At 42.5% G+C, this 15,959-nt stretch overlaps 2 protein-coding genes and 1 pseudogene across 2 annotated transcripts; 1 reads left to right on the top strand and 2 right to left on the bottom strand.

The window, feature by feature from the left end:
• The first annotated feature begins 2,423 nt into the window (after positions 1-2,423).
• On the top strand, positions 2,424-3,651 carry LOC146450976 (uncharacterized; annotated as a pseudogene).
• A 2,825-nt stretch (positions 3,652-6,476) lies between these two features.
• On the bottom strand, positions 6,477-12,352 carry LOC146450975 (uncharacterized). Its single transcript, XM_085099851.1, has 2 exons — positions 11,806-12,352; positions 6,477-11,635 (listed from the first exon to the last, which is right to left on the bottom strand). The coding sequence occupies exons 1-2, from the start codon at positions 12,350-12,352 to the stop codon at positions 6,477-6,479; spliced, it is 5,706 nt and encodes a 1,901-aa protein (XP_084955977.1).
• Positions 12,353-14,039: 1,687 nt separating this feature from the next.
• Positions 14,040-15,217, bottom strand: LOC146450974 (uncharacterized). Its single transcript, XM_085099850.1, has one exon. The coding sequence runs from the start codon at positions 15,215-15,217 to the stop codon at positions 14,357-14,359; it is 861 nt and encodes a 286-aa protein (XP_084955976.1). The 3' UTR covers positions 14,040-14,356.
• Positions 15,218-15,959: the final 742 nt, after the last annotated feature.

Here is a 15,959-nt window from a genome sequence, read left to right as displayed (position 1 = left end):
TGGGTCCCTGTGGGGGGGAGGGGTCCATGTACCTTTGGGACGAAATGGGTTAGGATTGGTCTGGGGAGGGTAGTCATGAAAAAACTCAAGGAGTCGCATACGTCGGCTAAACTCAAAAAAATCAGCTCTGATTTCAGTCCAGTCAATTTGGCATGGAGTAGGGCAAAAGGAAAGGCCCCTAGCAAGCAGTTGAGTCTCGTCTTGAGTTAGAGTCGTGACATTGCTTAAGCTAATAACTGCGTTACTGTCTAGTTGAATGTTATGATTGTCGCGTCTCCAGTATCTGTTAGTTGTCGTTTTCCGTTTGCGTCGACGTCTAGGATTGCATATGGGTGTGGAACTATTAGCAGTGGTGATGATAGGGGCGTTAATGGGTTGAATGTGATTAGTGGATGCGTCAATAGGTGACTGCGAATGGGTGACAGTAGGTTGTGGTCGGTTAGGACGGTTATTTTGGTTATCGGGTCGGTAAGGACGGTTATTATGACGTGTACGAGCAAAAGCGCGAGCGGCATACTCACCGGTTGAGGACTGTTTCTTGCGTTTTCTAGATAGGAGTACATGAGATAGTTCGGCTGCCGAAGTCTGAAGAAAGTGTTTAATGTGAACAAATGTCGAATCAGAGCACGTAGATTTGAGTTGATACAGGATAGAATTAAATTCTGAAGTTAGCAGTGTCAAGTGTTTCTTGCATTGTATTTGAAGGAGTTTAATCATTTTGCGAGATGTTCTTGTCAGTAATTTTGTCCATCGACGCTGTAACTGTTCACAGGATGATGATTCAAACGTTGGTCTACATTTGATGATTAGGCCTTTGGGATTGATCTTGTGATTGTAGTAATAGATGTAATTAGATTGATGGTGTTCGTATCGGGTGAGTTTAAGTTGGAGGCGTTTGGCTTTGTTGAAGAGTACACGCTGCTCAGGGTTGGTGAAGTCTCTGAGAATATGTGCTGAGGCAGGACCAGGATTAGGATGGATATCCATACTTAGGGTAATCCGAAGCAGGGAAGGCGTGTGCAAGTCTTGTAAAGTAGATAGCTGGTAGTGTGGACGGTAAAAGGAAAATGATCTCTGTGTTCCTGGTGGTCGATTAAATGAGTCACTTTCTGCAGGTTGTGGTAAACTAACTGTAGTTTGTTGCACAAGGGTAATGGAAACGTACAAACAGCCAAGAAGAACAAGGCACAACAGGATTTCAGATTTCCTTGAGCTGGACTTGTGAAGGCTGCGTGGTGCAAAGAAATTATTAGTGTTGAGGTTAAGTCTTGCCCGGGTCGGTCTCAGTCTGGGAGAACGCACGAAAACTCCAATGCGTTGTCTCCAGGATGATAATTCGATTCCCATCTTCTATTTTGGATCGCTTCGTTGAAGTAGATAACGAGGATCGTGGCCGTAAAAGACTGTTCAGTAAAAACCAGTGATAAACTGTGTTTGCAAGGACCACCGTGACAAAATAAAAGTACCGGATCCTGTAGTGAAGGATCTAAGAAGATCTAATCAGCAAAAAAATTGTAAAGCAAATAATCTAACAAAAAAGCAAGGCTGATTTCACGGTCAGGGAAGTATATTTTCCAATATTTCGAAAGGCACGGCCTTTCTTCTTCAGGGTATGTTTGAGACTGACCCTGTGGCAAGATACCTTACAATTTTAAACAGTTACAATAGATACCTGAAAAAAGGCTAAAGTTACATAAACAAAAACGTTACAATTTGAAATTTGAAAATGCAACTGGTAAATAGGTATAAGCTAACGTTGCAACGTGGTTGACGAAAACAAAATACGTAACAATGAGTTAATTACATAACTTAGGACGATGAAAGACGGGAAAAATGTTCATGTCTCATCTCTCCTATTAAGACCTAAGGGTTCAATAGTTTGACCTCTGTCGATGAGGTATGCCTCTCTAGCTTTGCGTACACTGTCACGATTAGATTTGATGAGTTCGAGAGGAATTAGTAGCATGTCAGAAGCGTTATGGTTGTTAGAAAGAAAATGTTCTGAAACTGTGGTGGGTTTGGAACTGTTTGCTTGTTTGTCAACTGGTCTGCGGTGTTCGTTAAAACGATCTTTAAGTCGTCGTTTTGTTTCTCCTATGTATTGTTTGTGGCAGCGGTTGCAGTGTACCATGTAAATAACGTTTTTAGAGTTACAGTCTATATGATGAGTAATATGTCTAGTTTCGCCGGTAGAATGAAATGTGTAGCTGGTACGTCCGTCTGTTATGTAGTTGCAAGTTAAACAGTTGTCTCCACATCGAAAAGATCCGTGGGGTAGGTTGTTTTGTGTGGGATTACGTAGTTTGGCGCTAACTAGTAAATCACTCAGGTTGTTGGTCCGTCGGAAGGCAACAAGAGGTGTGGCTTTGAAAACGTTAGTGCAGCGGGGAGATGAAGATAGGATGTTGAAGTGTTTGTGAATAATGGATGATACAGAACGAAGGGCCGGATTGTATGTGACGACAAGGGGTACTTGTATAGGCTGGTTGGTGTCGGAGGTGTCTTTCGTAGCTATAGCGTCGGAACGTGGGATGCCGTTAACATGTCCTATTTCTTGGTTGAGGAATGAAAGATTGTATCCCCGTTTGTTGAGATAGGTTCTGAGTTCGTTTGTTCGGAGTTTAAAAGTTTCGTCAGAAGAACAAATACGTCGAAGTCTGAGAGCTAAGCTGAATGGAATGGCTCTCTTAGTGTTTTTAGGATGACATGAAGATTGTAACAAGTAGTGATGTTTGTCAGTAGGCTTAGTGTAAAGGTCGGTAGTGATAGTGCCGTTATAGAGAGACACACTGACGTCCAGAAAGGGTATAGATGTGAGAGAATAATTGGATGTAAATTACGTTCCGACGCTATAGCTACGAAAGACACCTCCGACACCTACGTCTAAAAAGGGATAAAAGCAGCAACAAAGTAAAAATCCACTTCATCAGATATTCTGTTGAATATGATGAGTGGAGAGATGCTGACCAACTAGCGAACGCCGAAAAACTTTCTGTTGGCCGCTATGTCCCACGATTTTTTCCGAGTGATCAATCTTTTGAGGACAGGGCAGGAGCCATGTTCTGTTGTCTTGCAAGGGAAATAAAATTTGCCTTGTTTTCAAGTAAAAGGGAATCTCCTGCAGTGCGAATAGAGACATGTATCGATATGGACATTTATCAGGTACACCTGTCGGATATTGGAGTGGTCAGGAAGTCAAGAGGAAGAAATGTCCATTATTTAAATAATAATCGCCAGCTTTGTAACATTTTGGGAAACAAATGACACAAGAGAATACTGAACATCAATGGAGATTTCTGCTATGTTGTTGCTGGAACAGTGCAATTTTGGCTTCATGTAAATAATCCAGTTAAGGAATTTGTCTACATGGGGGATACACTTTTTGAAAGTCATATGCAGAGTGATCTGCAACTCATATTTACGTTTGTTCGAGGAGATGGTGTCAGAACGGAATACAACGACAATGCATGGAAGTAACATACATATTTTAATAATCCTGATCACATGGTTTGGGGTAAAACGTGGTTATTCTCATGTTGACATTTCTTAACCCATTTGCCATTTGATTTGAACACATGTAATGGAGAACAACGTGGCTTAAATGTACATGAGCTACAATGTGATAAACAGGTCTTAATATTATGGCCTTCTAAATTACAGTTAACACAAGTGATGCTCCTTTTCCCTTTCTTGGCATCCAAGATCCTGTAAATATTCCATTTGGTTTCTTTTTTGTACAATTTGTTTTAAAGAGTCCAGTCCTCGTTGATTGGTAGATCTGAAATAGTCCTTTGTTGTTTTGTCATTGAGTTTTTCTAGACCTCGCTGAGTGAAGGGGGTAATGTTACCATACATTTGTATAAATTCTGGCACATGCCATACAAGTTCATGCATGTAGGGAGTAACATGGTTAGTGTGATACAATTTCAAAAACTGTTCCAGAAAGGATTTTGATGCGTCCTGAATTTCTTCTTTGCTCAGTTGAGGACTAGTGGAACTCAACATGTTTGTAATTGTTAGAAACTGTTTCCACAACAGTGCAATTTGTTCAGATTTCTGATGCCCGGGCAATACCTGAGTGAAATCAATGTTCCTAAATAATTTCTGTTTCTCTGGGCCTGTTAGATCCCGCCATTTCAATTTCTTGGAATCCTTAGAGATAAACCAGTTGAATGGAATTTAAGGGTATCATTAAGATATGTTTCCCAGCCAGCCATGTGCTTGTATTTTGATCTCTCGAAACCATCATTAACTGTTTTCTTTTTGTCAATTGCATATTGACGTTGCAATTCTTGAATGAGGAGGTTAATTAGGTTGTCAGAAATTCGAAGAAAAAGGTGCAGTGAATCTATGACAACATGATCAAGGGGAATTGAAGGAAAAAGTGGAGCTTTTTTACAATTGTACCTTTCCACAGCTCTTGACCTTGCATTCACTTGTTGTTGAATCTCTTGAATTGAACGTGCTCCTTTTCAGACATCAGAGAGGGACCATTCCTTTCTTCCATCATAATTGGCATATAGGGTACACTTACACCAAATACAGGGGTGGGTAGCATGGGCAGCACCAAGACCGGAAGCACATGCCAAGAATTTCCAACCTCCTCCCAACAACCACTCGATTTTAAACTGCTCTGTTCCCACTGACAAATGTTTTAGGTAGTCCACGTTTTTTTGGATGTCTGTAAGTGCTTTAGAAAGTTTTTCATAGTTTTCAGTTTCCTTTATAACAGATATCAAATGATTGACGTCAGCTGCCTGAGCCAATGTTCCTTCATCAAGGACAGTGAAGGTAACATTGATGACGTGTAGCCTTTTGCCAATATTGGTACCATCCCCAGAATTTTATGATTTTTTTATGAAAGTAGAGTTTGAAGGACTGTTTTTAATTAGAGTCTGCAACCTTATTTCTAGTCATTCCTTGATGCTCTGCTGGATGCTACATGTATCATTAGGAGTACTTTAGAGATTACATTTACTATTTAAAGCCTTTATCCTCTCCTGGACTTTCCATGACCGAGGTAGATCCTTGCATATCATAGCAAATTCATGATATGCTTCATTTGATATATTAAACCTTTCCTTTGTGTAGAGCAGTAAATTAATCTCATCAATCTCTTCATTAGTGAGTGTCTCGGTTCGAGATGAGGTTTGAATGTCTTCCTTGTCAACCAATGTAAGGGTCTCGTACTCTTGGGTATTCTCATGGAATATTTCAACTTTAGCGACAACAAAATTGTTAAGTCCAAGAAATGACAATGATGTTTCGCAGACTGTGACCATTTGCCTTCGAACTCTACTTTGATGCCTTTTGCTATAGTCTTGAAATGTTTTCTTTTTGGCAGGGCCTCTTAATTTCTTATCTTTTTGTAGTTTCATTAATTTCTGAACTAGCTTTTTAAAAGACTTGAAATTTACCAGTAATTCCCTTGTTTTCTAGCCACAGATTCCTTCAACTTCTGTTCAATTTTGGCCTTCTTGCCAAAGTCATCTTTCTCGATTCCTCAAATCATTGTTTTCGTTTTGAAGCCGCACACAGGCCATTTCATCATAATATATCTTAAAACTTCAGGTTGAAAGGTTACCCTTCGTCCACTGAGAATAGAGTTTTCTCACCCCATTGCCTCCCATAGTTTTGGCGTTGGCCAGTGCTTGATTTAGTCTCCATATCTTTGTTTTGAATTCTTGCATCAGTCTATGATTTATTATCACACTAGGGACCCGGCACTCCTGTACCACTTTCTGTATTAGAATCTTCAAAATGGAGTTGTTTTTGCCTAAATTTTCCTCTCGATCCAGTTCTTCAGCATCTTGTTTTGCTAATTTGTACAATTCGTACAGAAGTTTACTGCCAAAGCAAACAAAGAGGAAAGAAACACAAATGAACTTATTATATTATTATTATTACATGTAAAGTTTACAATAAATTTGGAATTTATAGACTCGAAGCTTACTTGTTTATTTGGGCCTGAAATGATGGAGATTCTTTGTGGCTGTATTTCCCGCTGTTGGGTTTGCAGAAATAATTCGACGCGGTTGGGTTGTTAACACTCTATTCTTATGTATCTCTGCATTTACTTGTTTACAGCATCATGGCGAGCGATTTCACAACATTGTCACTACCGGTGAAAACTAAAGAAAATAAAGGACGATACAAAATAAACTTAAAGAAAAGGCGAAAGACAAACTAAAGGTGCAAAGAAACTTACATTTTGTGCGGATTTAAACGACGACTTGCTTATAAACTGCGAAGATTCTCAACACACATTCAAGCACGTGCTTCGCTGAAAACTCACTAAGATCACATGATCAAAATACTCGCTACTTTATGTTACGGTCACGAAATGTGAAATAAAAATAAAACGTAAACAAAGTCAAGTCCAAGTTTGTTCATTTTGAAACTAAACATTCCGCCCGCCTTGGAACGATCCGACTTAGGACGCCCAACGTCTCTAGTTCACAGTTAAAGCTTTAGCACTATTCAAGGTCATTTTCCAGAAGGCACAGCTTCTGGATCGGCTGAATATAGACAGAGTCTTTAGTCTTGACCTTAACCGTCCTCACCATCCCGTCAGAGCCAGGGTAGACCTCCAGAACTCGGCCCAGACTCCAATACCCTCTAGGTGCACTGTCATCCATCAACAAAACCAAGGCGTTTGGCTTCAGGTTAGGTAGGGCTCTGTGCCATTTCCCTCGAACTTGCACTGTCGACAAATACTCACGCAACCACCTCTTCCAAAACAGGTCGGCAAGGAATTGAACTTGCTTCCATTTCCTTCTGTACTGGTCCGCCGGTTGAAACACACCTGGAGGAAGGCAGGTTGTTTTCCTTTGCATCAGGAAGTGCGCAGGCGTGAGTGGCTGGAGGTCATTCGGGTCATCAGAATTAGCTGTCAGAGCCCGACCATTTAGTACTCGCTCAACTTCCGTCAGAAGGGTTTGGAGGACCGGCTCAGAGACCATTTGGGTTCCAAGGATTGCCCTCAGGACAGTCTTAGCACTGCGCACAAGACTTTCCCAAATTCCTGACATGCTAGAGGCAGTTGGCGGCTGGAAAATCCACTTGCATCCACGCTGAAGTAGCTCACGGTCAATTTTCTGCTGATCCCACTGCTTGATCTCTTCTCTCAGTTCTCGTTCCGCTCCTACAAAGTTGGATCCTCTATCACATCTTAATTCTGAAACCTCTCCACGGCGATTGATGAATCTCCTTAGGCAAATTATGAAGTCATCTGTGTTCACTGACTGGACTAATTCGAGGTGAACAGCACGAGTATTCAAACATGTGAACAGACAACACCAGCGCTTTGCTGTACCTCTGCCATGCTTCACTTGGAGGGGACCAAACAGATCCATTCCCGAGTACGAGAACGGAGCCTGGTAAGCCATCATGCGGCTTCTTGGAAGGGGTGCCATTTGCTGAACTATTTGTCTGGCATTCAACCTTTTACAACGAAGGCATCGCCCAAGGATGGAACGGACAAGAACTCTAATCTGAGGGATCCACAGCCTCTCACGCACCCTTGATATGAGGTGCTCGCGCCCCAAGTGGCCAATTGACTCATGAACATGGCGAACAATCACTGCTGTTATGGGATGGTCTCTCGGTAGAATTACTTGGTTCCTAGCAGCATCAGCGACGGGTGGATTTACTATGCGGCCTTCAACTCTCAGAACGCCATGGTCATCAAGCATTGGGTCCAGGGCAACTATACTGCTGGACGGCCTCACTGCACCTTTGGCCTTTAGGTCTTTAATTTCTTGAGGATAGGCAGAAAGTTGAATGATTCTCGTGATGGCTATAGTAGCTGCATCATAATCTTCAAGGGTCAGGTGGCCCCTCTGGGTAGTCTTTCGATTGCGAAGAAAATGGACGAAGCGGATAAGCCAAGCAACCCGACGTCTTAGCCGGTTCCAATCAGAACAACTGTTCAATATGCGATCCATGACATCTTTGGCCGTTCCGCTCAGCGGGCTCAATGCAGAGGAGTCTGTCTGTTGAGCGACAGAATGGATGCTTACATCAACATGATTGGCGTGCGCTTCTTTCTTCAATTCTAAAGCTTCGTCCGGGACTTCCTTACTGTCTGCAGTGGGCCAGAGGGATTCTGGCTGCCAGAGAAATTCTGGTCCTCGTAACCAGCGTTGGTTAAATTTCAGATCTGAAGGGTTCAAGCCACGGGAGACATCATCAGCTGGGTTTAAGGCACCTGGTACGTGATTCCAGTCATTAGGATGTGAGTTTTCTCTAATCTCTTCCACACGATTGGCGACATAGGTTTGGAATCGGCGCTTCTCATTCTTCAGGTAGTGAAGCACTATTTCGCTATCTGTCCAGTACTTAGTTTGCTGTATGGGCAGATCGAGCTCTTCTCTCAACATCTTGTTTAGGCGCGTGGCAAGGACAGCTGCTTGCAATTCAAGCCTTGGGATGCTAGTGAACTTGATGGGAGCATTTCTTGCCTTTCCCATGACAAACGAGCAATGGATGGAGTCATCTGGATCTACAATCCTCAGGTATGCTGATGCGCCATATCCAACTTCGGAGGAATCTGAGAAGACATGTAACTGAAGTCTGCATTTCTTCGGGTCCACTCCAGGAGGGAAGTAGTAGCGTGGGATACGGAGCTCGGACAAGGAGGGCAGCTGTGTGGTCCAAGAACTCCATCTCTTTAAGAAGTGTTCTTCCAATGGCTTGTCCCAGTCTAGCTTTGCCTTCCATATGTCCTGTATAAGAGCTCTTGCTGTGAGTGCTATGGGCGCAGCAAATCCGAGTGGGTCGTACAATGAACAGACAGCAGACAGGATTCCACGCTTTGTCTCAGGACGGTTCAGGTTCTTGATCTCGAACCCCAGTTCATCAGTCCCGACAAACCAACGAACACCCAGTGCCCTCTCCACCGGCAATTCATCTAGCCTTAGGTCCAGGTTTGGTGTAGCTCTTCTTTGGACAGGAATCGAGGACAAAACTTCTTTGCTGTTGGACATGAACTTTGTTAGGCGAAAGCCACCATGATCTAACATTTCGGCGAGGTCTGTTGCCGTTCTGGTTGCTAAGGTGTTGCTGCTAAACGAGGGTAGCGCGTCGTCGACATAGAAGTTCTTCTCAACAACTGCTGCAACTTCTGGACTGAATTTCTTTGAGTTATCAGTGGCAGTTCTCCTCAGGACAGAGTTGGCAACACATGGGGATGAAGTGGACCCGAAGATGTGTACCTCCATAACATAAATGTCTGGACGCTGACTGTAGTCGTTAGTCCACCATAGGAAACGCAGAGCATCTTGATCTTCCTTGCGGACGCGCACCTGATGGAACATTGCCTCCACATCGGCAGCTAGGCCAACCTTCCCTTGGCGAAAGCGTAGCAGTACTCCAACGAGGCTATTGGTCACGTCTCGGCCTTGGAGAAGACTTTTGTTAAGTGATGTGCCTTCATACTCTGCTGCAGCATCAAAGACTATGCGAAGTTTCCCAGGTTTGTTCGGGTTCATCACTGGATGATGGGGTAAATAACAGGTGTGTGAGCTCTCTTTAGCTGCTTCTTCAGGGGTAAGCTTGCGGGCATATCCCTTTGATATGTACTCAGTCATAACTGCTCTGTACTTTGCAGCCATTTCCTCATTTCCTGGTTTTGTTAGCCGGCGCCTTAGCTGTGCGACTCGTTTTTCAGCCAGAGTACGGTTGTTTGGTAGTTGCGGCTGATCTTCTTTCCACAAGAGACCGACTTCATAATGGCCATCTACGATTCTTGTTGTGTCCTCAAGGATTTTTAAGGCTCGCTTGTCCTTGATTGACAGTGGCTTATCATCTGACTTTGAGGCTCCGTAATCCTCAATTTTCCAGAAGCGTTCCATCTGATCTTCCATGCCCACCGAAAGGAAGTTGACTGATGTTTTCCCTTTGTCGCCGCAAGTTAAAGGCCCTGCAATACTCCAGCCAAGCAGAAAACGGTAACCAAAAGGACCGTTGTTGTCTGGTGGGACCCTGACTTCATCTTGCAAATGGGCAGCAGGTACATTGCTTCCTATGATTATGGATACTTGCTTAATGTCAACTTCTGGGAATGTCAGGTCTTGCAGGTGTGGATACTTCGAAACGTCAACAGAATCCGGTAAAATCTGCCCTGACTGATTGAGATCTGGGAGTACGTAGGCTCCATTGACTTCAATATCTCTACCGCACCCATCCACGGGACCGAGGGTGAACGACACCCGTTCACTTTCTATTGATTCCTCACTTCTCCTGATAGTCTTGATGCCAATTCGTTGCAAAGTTCCTTCCAGTTTAAGCTGATCCGCAAGCTGACGATCAATAAGAGTGTCAGTGCAGCCATTATCTAGAAACCCGTACGTGGAAAGGGAATTGCCATCCTCAGCCGTGATAGTCACAGGAACCACATTTAACAGGACTCGACCTTGCGGGGCAAAAACCTCTGTTGTGCTCACTGAGGCCTGATGGATGTTGGTGGTTTGTGGTGCTGCACCAGATCCCATGCTTTGTTGCTGTGGAGGTACCGTAGCAGAACGGGAATTTGCTTGGTTGTGATTACTGCTTACGCCATTATTGGTTCTCGGCCGGAAACGACGTCCATTGCTGTTTTCCTTGTGTAAAAGTGTCAGATGATGCCCAGGACACTTGGAGCAGGCTGGGGGATCCGGACAAGTAGTGCCACTATGGGTTGGATTGTGACAACCACAGTTAAAGCAGAACCCGTAAGAGGCTGCATACTGTCGCCTTACTGCTACACGATCGCACTGCTTAATGATTGGGCAATCCTGCAGACGATGGGGTGTGGATTTGCAGATTGAGCATTTGATGTGATTTCCTGGCTCTGGGGGCCTTTCAGATTTAGCAGGTGGTACTGTGGAGTCCCTGGGAGGTTCTGGTGGCCTTTCAATTTTAGTTGATGAAATAGTAGAGTCCCTGGGAGGTGGTGGTTTCTTAATCCTGGATGAATTCCGGGTATCCTTGTCTTCACTATTCTCCCTCCTTTGCCTCTGTGGCCCAAAGATTGGGTCATTTCTTATCGACGCTTGTCTCATAACAAATTTCGCGATATCCTGTAAGCGAGCGGATCTGCCACAATTTACGATCTCATAATTTTTAGTTTGCCACTTTGCAATAAGGTCGTTTGGAAGTCTGCTTACAATTCTCCTCAGGTTGGTAGCCACACTAGCCTCATGCTCAACATCACCTTTCAGGATCTTTGTCGCTGCATTCAGCTTCTCAGCAAAGTTCAGTAAACTCACATTGTCCCCTGGGGCAAGCTTGGGACCAGATACCAAACCGTCAATGCAGGCTTGTGAAACTTGGATGGGTTTACCGAAACGATCCTCTAGAGTCTTTATGAGGTCTTTGTAGGAGCAGCCTCTGTTTCGTTCGATGACTTCCAGAGCTTCACCTTTCAGAAACTTTGGCAGGTACTCGATTCGCTGCGCGTCGGTTAGAAGTTCACTCTCAAGATGAGTGCGGGTCTGCTCTTGAAAGAAAGGGAAGTTTGCTGGATTCCCATTAAACTGTGTAGGCGTAATGCCATTTAGCAGTTGAACCTTCCACATGGCTGCAACGTGGTCCTTTGGGGTGGTCTCCTCTCTTCTGGTGTCTGGATCAGGCTTTGTCCTGGACTGAAATAAACCTTGAGGCGAGTGTTGTATGGGTGTATGGTTGGAGACATGCGGCACCTCCCTTTAGACTCTTCTACAGTGGAGTAACTGGGCAAATGAACCGACTTGGAGGATGTTGGTATTTTATCAGAGGGGGTAGAGTGATCTACAGGTGAGATGCCCAAGGTTTTCTCGGTCTTACGTGGGGTTGACTTTGGAAGCTCTTGCCTTTCTGACTCGGAACCTTTGGGTGGACCTTCGCAGCTGTTGAGGTGTGTTTTCTCAATTTCGTCGACGGTCTCAAGCTGACCAGTTTCTTCATCATAGTCCCTTTCGATCTTCCAGTCTAGTTTGGCTAAAGCAGCCTCGTCCTCCAATTGCCTCAATTCCATTTGTACCTTTTGCCTGGCCAGCTCAGCATCCTCTTCAGCTCTTCGTTTTGCTAGCTCCACTTTCTTCTTGGCCAGAAGCGCGGCTCTTAGCTTCTCTTTCTTAGGAGATGATGCCTTAGAGGACACAAAGCTGCCTTGTGACTTCTCACTTTTGACAGAAATTTCATCGTCATGTTTGGGGGCTTCGTGATCCGTTCGCATTCGCTCTTCTCGCTCAAATAAGCTTATAACTGTCTCCTTTAGGGATCTGAACCTTTCCTCGACCTCTTGTAGACGTTTCCTCTGATTTATGCACGGAAGATACCTTGAAGGAATTTCCTCAAAGGATTTCCAAGCACGAGTGACACTTTCTACCATTTGACCAGCAGATAGTACGTCCCAATTAGTGTAGAGACATGTACGTAATTGCTGAGTTTCAGTTGCAACATAGTCAGCGATTTTGTTCCAAGAAGATGCTAGACTGTGGTGCTCACTTATTTCTCGCTGACGGATGACTTCACTAAAATCTATTTGAGTATTTGGAAGGGGATTTTGACGTAGTGAGTAACCAAAGGCTCCTCGAGCCAGCGGGGGCCTTAAGACCTCAGGAGGTAATGCAAAGGCAGCGGCCCCGATGTCAACAGGAAAATCTTCATTTGTGTTAGCCATTAGGTTTGTTCCAAGGCCCATTAAATTAATTTCCCCACCTGATTCAATCTGGCCAGTTCCTCGATCCTCAGTCCCGCGGTCCGGTCCACTAGTTTTCGACTCTCCAATGCCACCACTCGAGGGGTCCATTACTTCTGGCAAAAGCCGAGCAAACGGCAATGTCCTTCAAATCGTCGCCTTGCTAACCAAAAATTTTTCACAATGTTGGGTTTGCACAAATAATTCGACGCGGTTGGGTTGTTAACACTCTATTCTCATGTATCTCTGCATTTACTTGTTTACAGCATCATGGCGAGCGATTTCACAACATTGTCACTACCGGTGAAAACTAAAGAAAATAAAGGACAATACAAAATAAACTTAAAGAAAAGGCGAAAGACAAACTAAAGGTGCAAAGAAACTTACATTTTGTGCGGATTTAAACGACGACTTGCTTATAAACTGCGAAGATTCTCAACACACATTCAAGCACGTGCTTCGCTGAAAACTCACTAAGATCACATGATCAAAATACTCGCTACTTTATGTTACGGTCACGAAATGTGAAATAAAAATAAAACGTAAACAAAGTCAAGTCCAAGTTTGTTCATTTTGAAACTAAACACCCGCCATTGCCGTTTTCCTTCTCTTCTTAGTTGTTTTGTACGAATTTGGAGCCAAAATGTTTATTAGATCCCAGGCTTTCTAGATCCACCTGTACATATTACAAATATGCATGTTTTGAACGACTAGGCAACTTGAAGTGATGACTGCGTTTTGACCGTGAAGTCAATGCCAGTCACGGCTTCCTTCAAGTTCGACAACTTCGAAGCCCGATTTACATTTTTTTTTTTCACTTTTTGAATGTATTTCAAGATTTCCAGATAGAGTAATAACTAAATATCGTAAATCCAACCGTACATCAGGAGAAAATAGTCAATACCTTTGTCTAGATTGGCTTTTCGCTAAAATGAACAATTTTCGATAAGATTTTGAGTCACGATCTCGGGGCCTGGGAACGACAACAAAAAATTAGAGCCAAATGTCACGGATTTTTTGGCATTACACGACAAATTATCTTTACTCTTTTTGACAAATTTTTCATCTCACCCAGGGTTCTTTCCATTGGTGGTTTATTATAGAAATCAACATCATGATTCATTTCCCACCTTTTGTCTTTATGAATCTTACACCAGGCACAGGCATAGTATAAGGTGGCACCTTTAAGACCAAGCATGATTAAAATAAATTTATAGTCTCCTCCCAAAAAGAATTCAAGGTTGACATCCTTCCAACTTGAATTGAGATCATTTATATCAGAAAATACATTGGAAAATTATTCCTTCAGTATTTCATACTTCTTAGAACCCTTTACAATTGCAGTAGTGTGATTCCCCAGTGCAGACATCAGATCACTATCACCTTGCAATAAAGAAAAAGAAAGAATTATAAAACTTGTATTTCGAGTCATTGTAGCCCAATCCCCCGATATTTTTATCTTTATATTTTCATTTCCAAAATCAAACCCTGGGTTGTTGCTCATGAAATCTTGTAGCCGTTTCAGCAGAAGTTGTTTGAACGAGACTTCTGCCCCCTCAACTTTCCCAGGCATGGATGATATGTGGCACATATCATTAAGTTGATCTCGTCTCTGTTTAAGTAAGTATGATTTTTGGAGTTCATCATTTATCATCAAGAGCTTGTGATAAACTGAGTCTCCAACACAAAATTTATCTAAAACAGACAAAATTTGATCAAGCTTTGTTTTTCCTCTTCTGAAAGAGACCCAAACCCTGAAGTGTTTGTTGGCTCATCAGTGGCCATCGTTGCAGTGTCCTTTTTCCCACTCTTGCTTTCCCTCAGGGTGATGGCCTCAATGTCTAATCCAAAGGATTTTGCGAACCAAAGAGCAGTTTGTGCTCTTGTCATAAAGGACCTTAAAGTCCTGGACTTCTTCTTCACCTGAGAAATGTCTTTGCCTTTGTATGGGTCTTGCTGTGCGTTTTGTAGCTTTTCAACATAGGAAAGGGGCTCCTGATTAGTTGCTTCCACTTTTGCTACTTCACTTTGCAGTTCTTCGATTTCTTTTCTCACTTCATTGAACAATTTTTCGATTTCTTCTTCCAAGTTCTGGTACTTATTTTTCCATACTTCAAGTTCTTCACATAGGCTAGAATTGAATTCCTTGAGCTCATCATTTTGCATATCCAGCTCTTCATATTCCATTTCCAGGTCTGCAACTGACCGGACATACCCCTCGAAAACGTGGAATTTTCTTGTCCTGGAATCGAGTTTGTAGCGTTCCCTTCCCCTTGTACTAGCGTACTTGGACTTGACAGACGAGGCTAACTTTCTTAAGGATTCTTTCACTTTTTCCCTCACCTCTTGCAAATTTTTAAAAGAAAACATACTTCTAGGGATTGCAAGTTCAAATAGGTCTGTGTAACTTTGGTACTTCTTGCGTAGGCTTTTTATGAACTTATCGAATGTGATTGGACCTTCACATAACTCACCGTCCACAAATTCTTCTTCTTCTCCGTCTTCGGCGGGCGTCTGATCCACTGGAGCTGGATGTTGGTGATTTTGGCAATGCATTTAGGTTCCTCAAGGAGAACGTAGATTTAGGTGCATAGGATTATCTTGCATTGATTCAGATACACTTTGATTAAATAAATATCTGCAGTTATTTACTGTCATCAATTTGATTTAAGGTTGTGATTAAGTTAAATGCTCTTCGAAATGTAGTACCATTTTTAACATTATCACATTTATTTAGTCCAGCACGTGACCAGTCTCAATTTTTTCCCAACAGTATCAATACTCAGAATTCTCCAGAATTAAGAACATGTAGTTGAATTCAGTTATATGAAGACTTGACAATGGAGGTTACCTACAGTCCATTCTTAGGTTCACATTATTAAATGAGTAGCATTGACTCAACTGAGCTAAACATGTGACAAACAGACCACAGCAGGTGCAATTAATTTTAAATATCCACCTTGTATTTCTTTACCAATGTAGATTAACTATTTTTCATTAATTTAGTGAAATCTTTAAAACAAATCTTAAAAGCTAAAATTTATATTTTTGTTTACATGTCAATCTTAACAAGGAGCTCTTTTACTTAAACATAAACATCATGTCTTTTCGTAACTCTATACATTGAAACAAAAAAAAATAGAACTAGTGTGTCATGTGACAATGTAATTTCAGTGGTGACATCATTTGTAACCAAAAAACCAACAAAATGCATGTATTATTAACAATTATAATAATATTATTTATTATGGAACTGTAAGACTATTGTTGTTCTGTTTTGAGGGTTTTGATATCGGAT

Source organism: Pavona decussata, unplaced genomic scaffold (assembly GCF_977016875.1).
Source record: "Pavona decussata unplaced genomic scaffold, jaPavDecu1.1 SCAFFOLD_416, whole genome shotgun sequence".
Taxonomy (NCBI): Eukaryota; Metazoa; Cnidaria; class Anthozoa; order Scleractinia; family Agariciidae; genus Pavona; species Pavona decussata.
The sequence above is the reverse complement of the archived record's forward strand: the minus strand, read 5'-3'. Positions and strand labels throughout refer to the sequence as shown.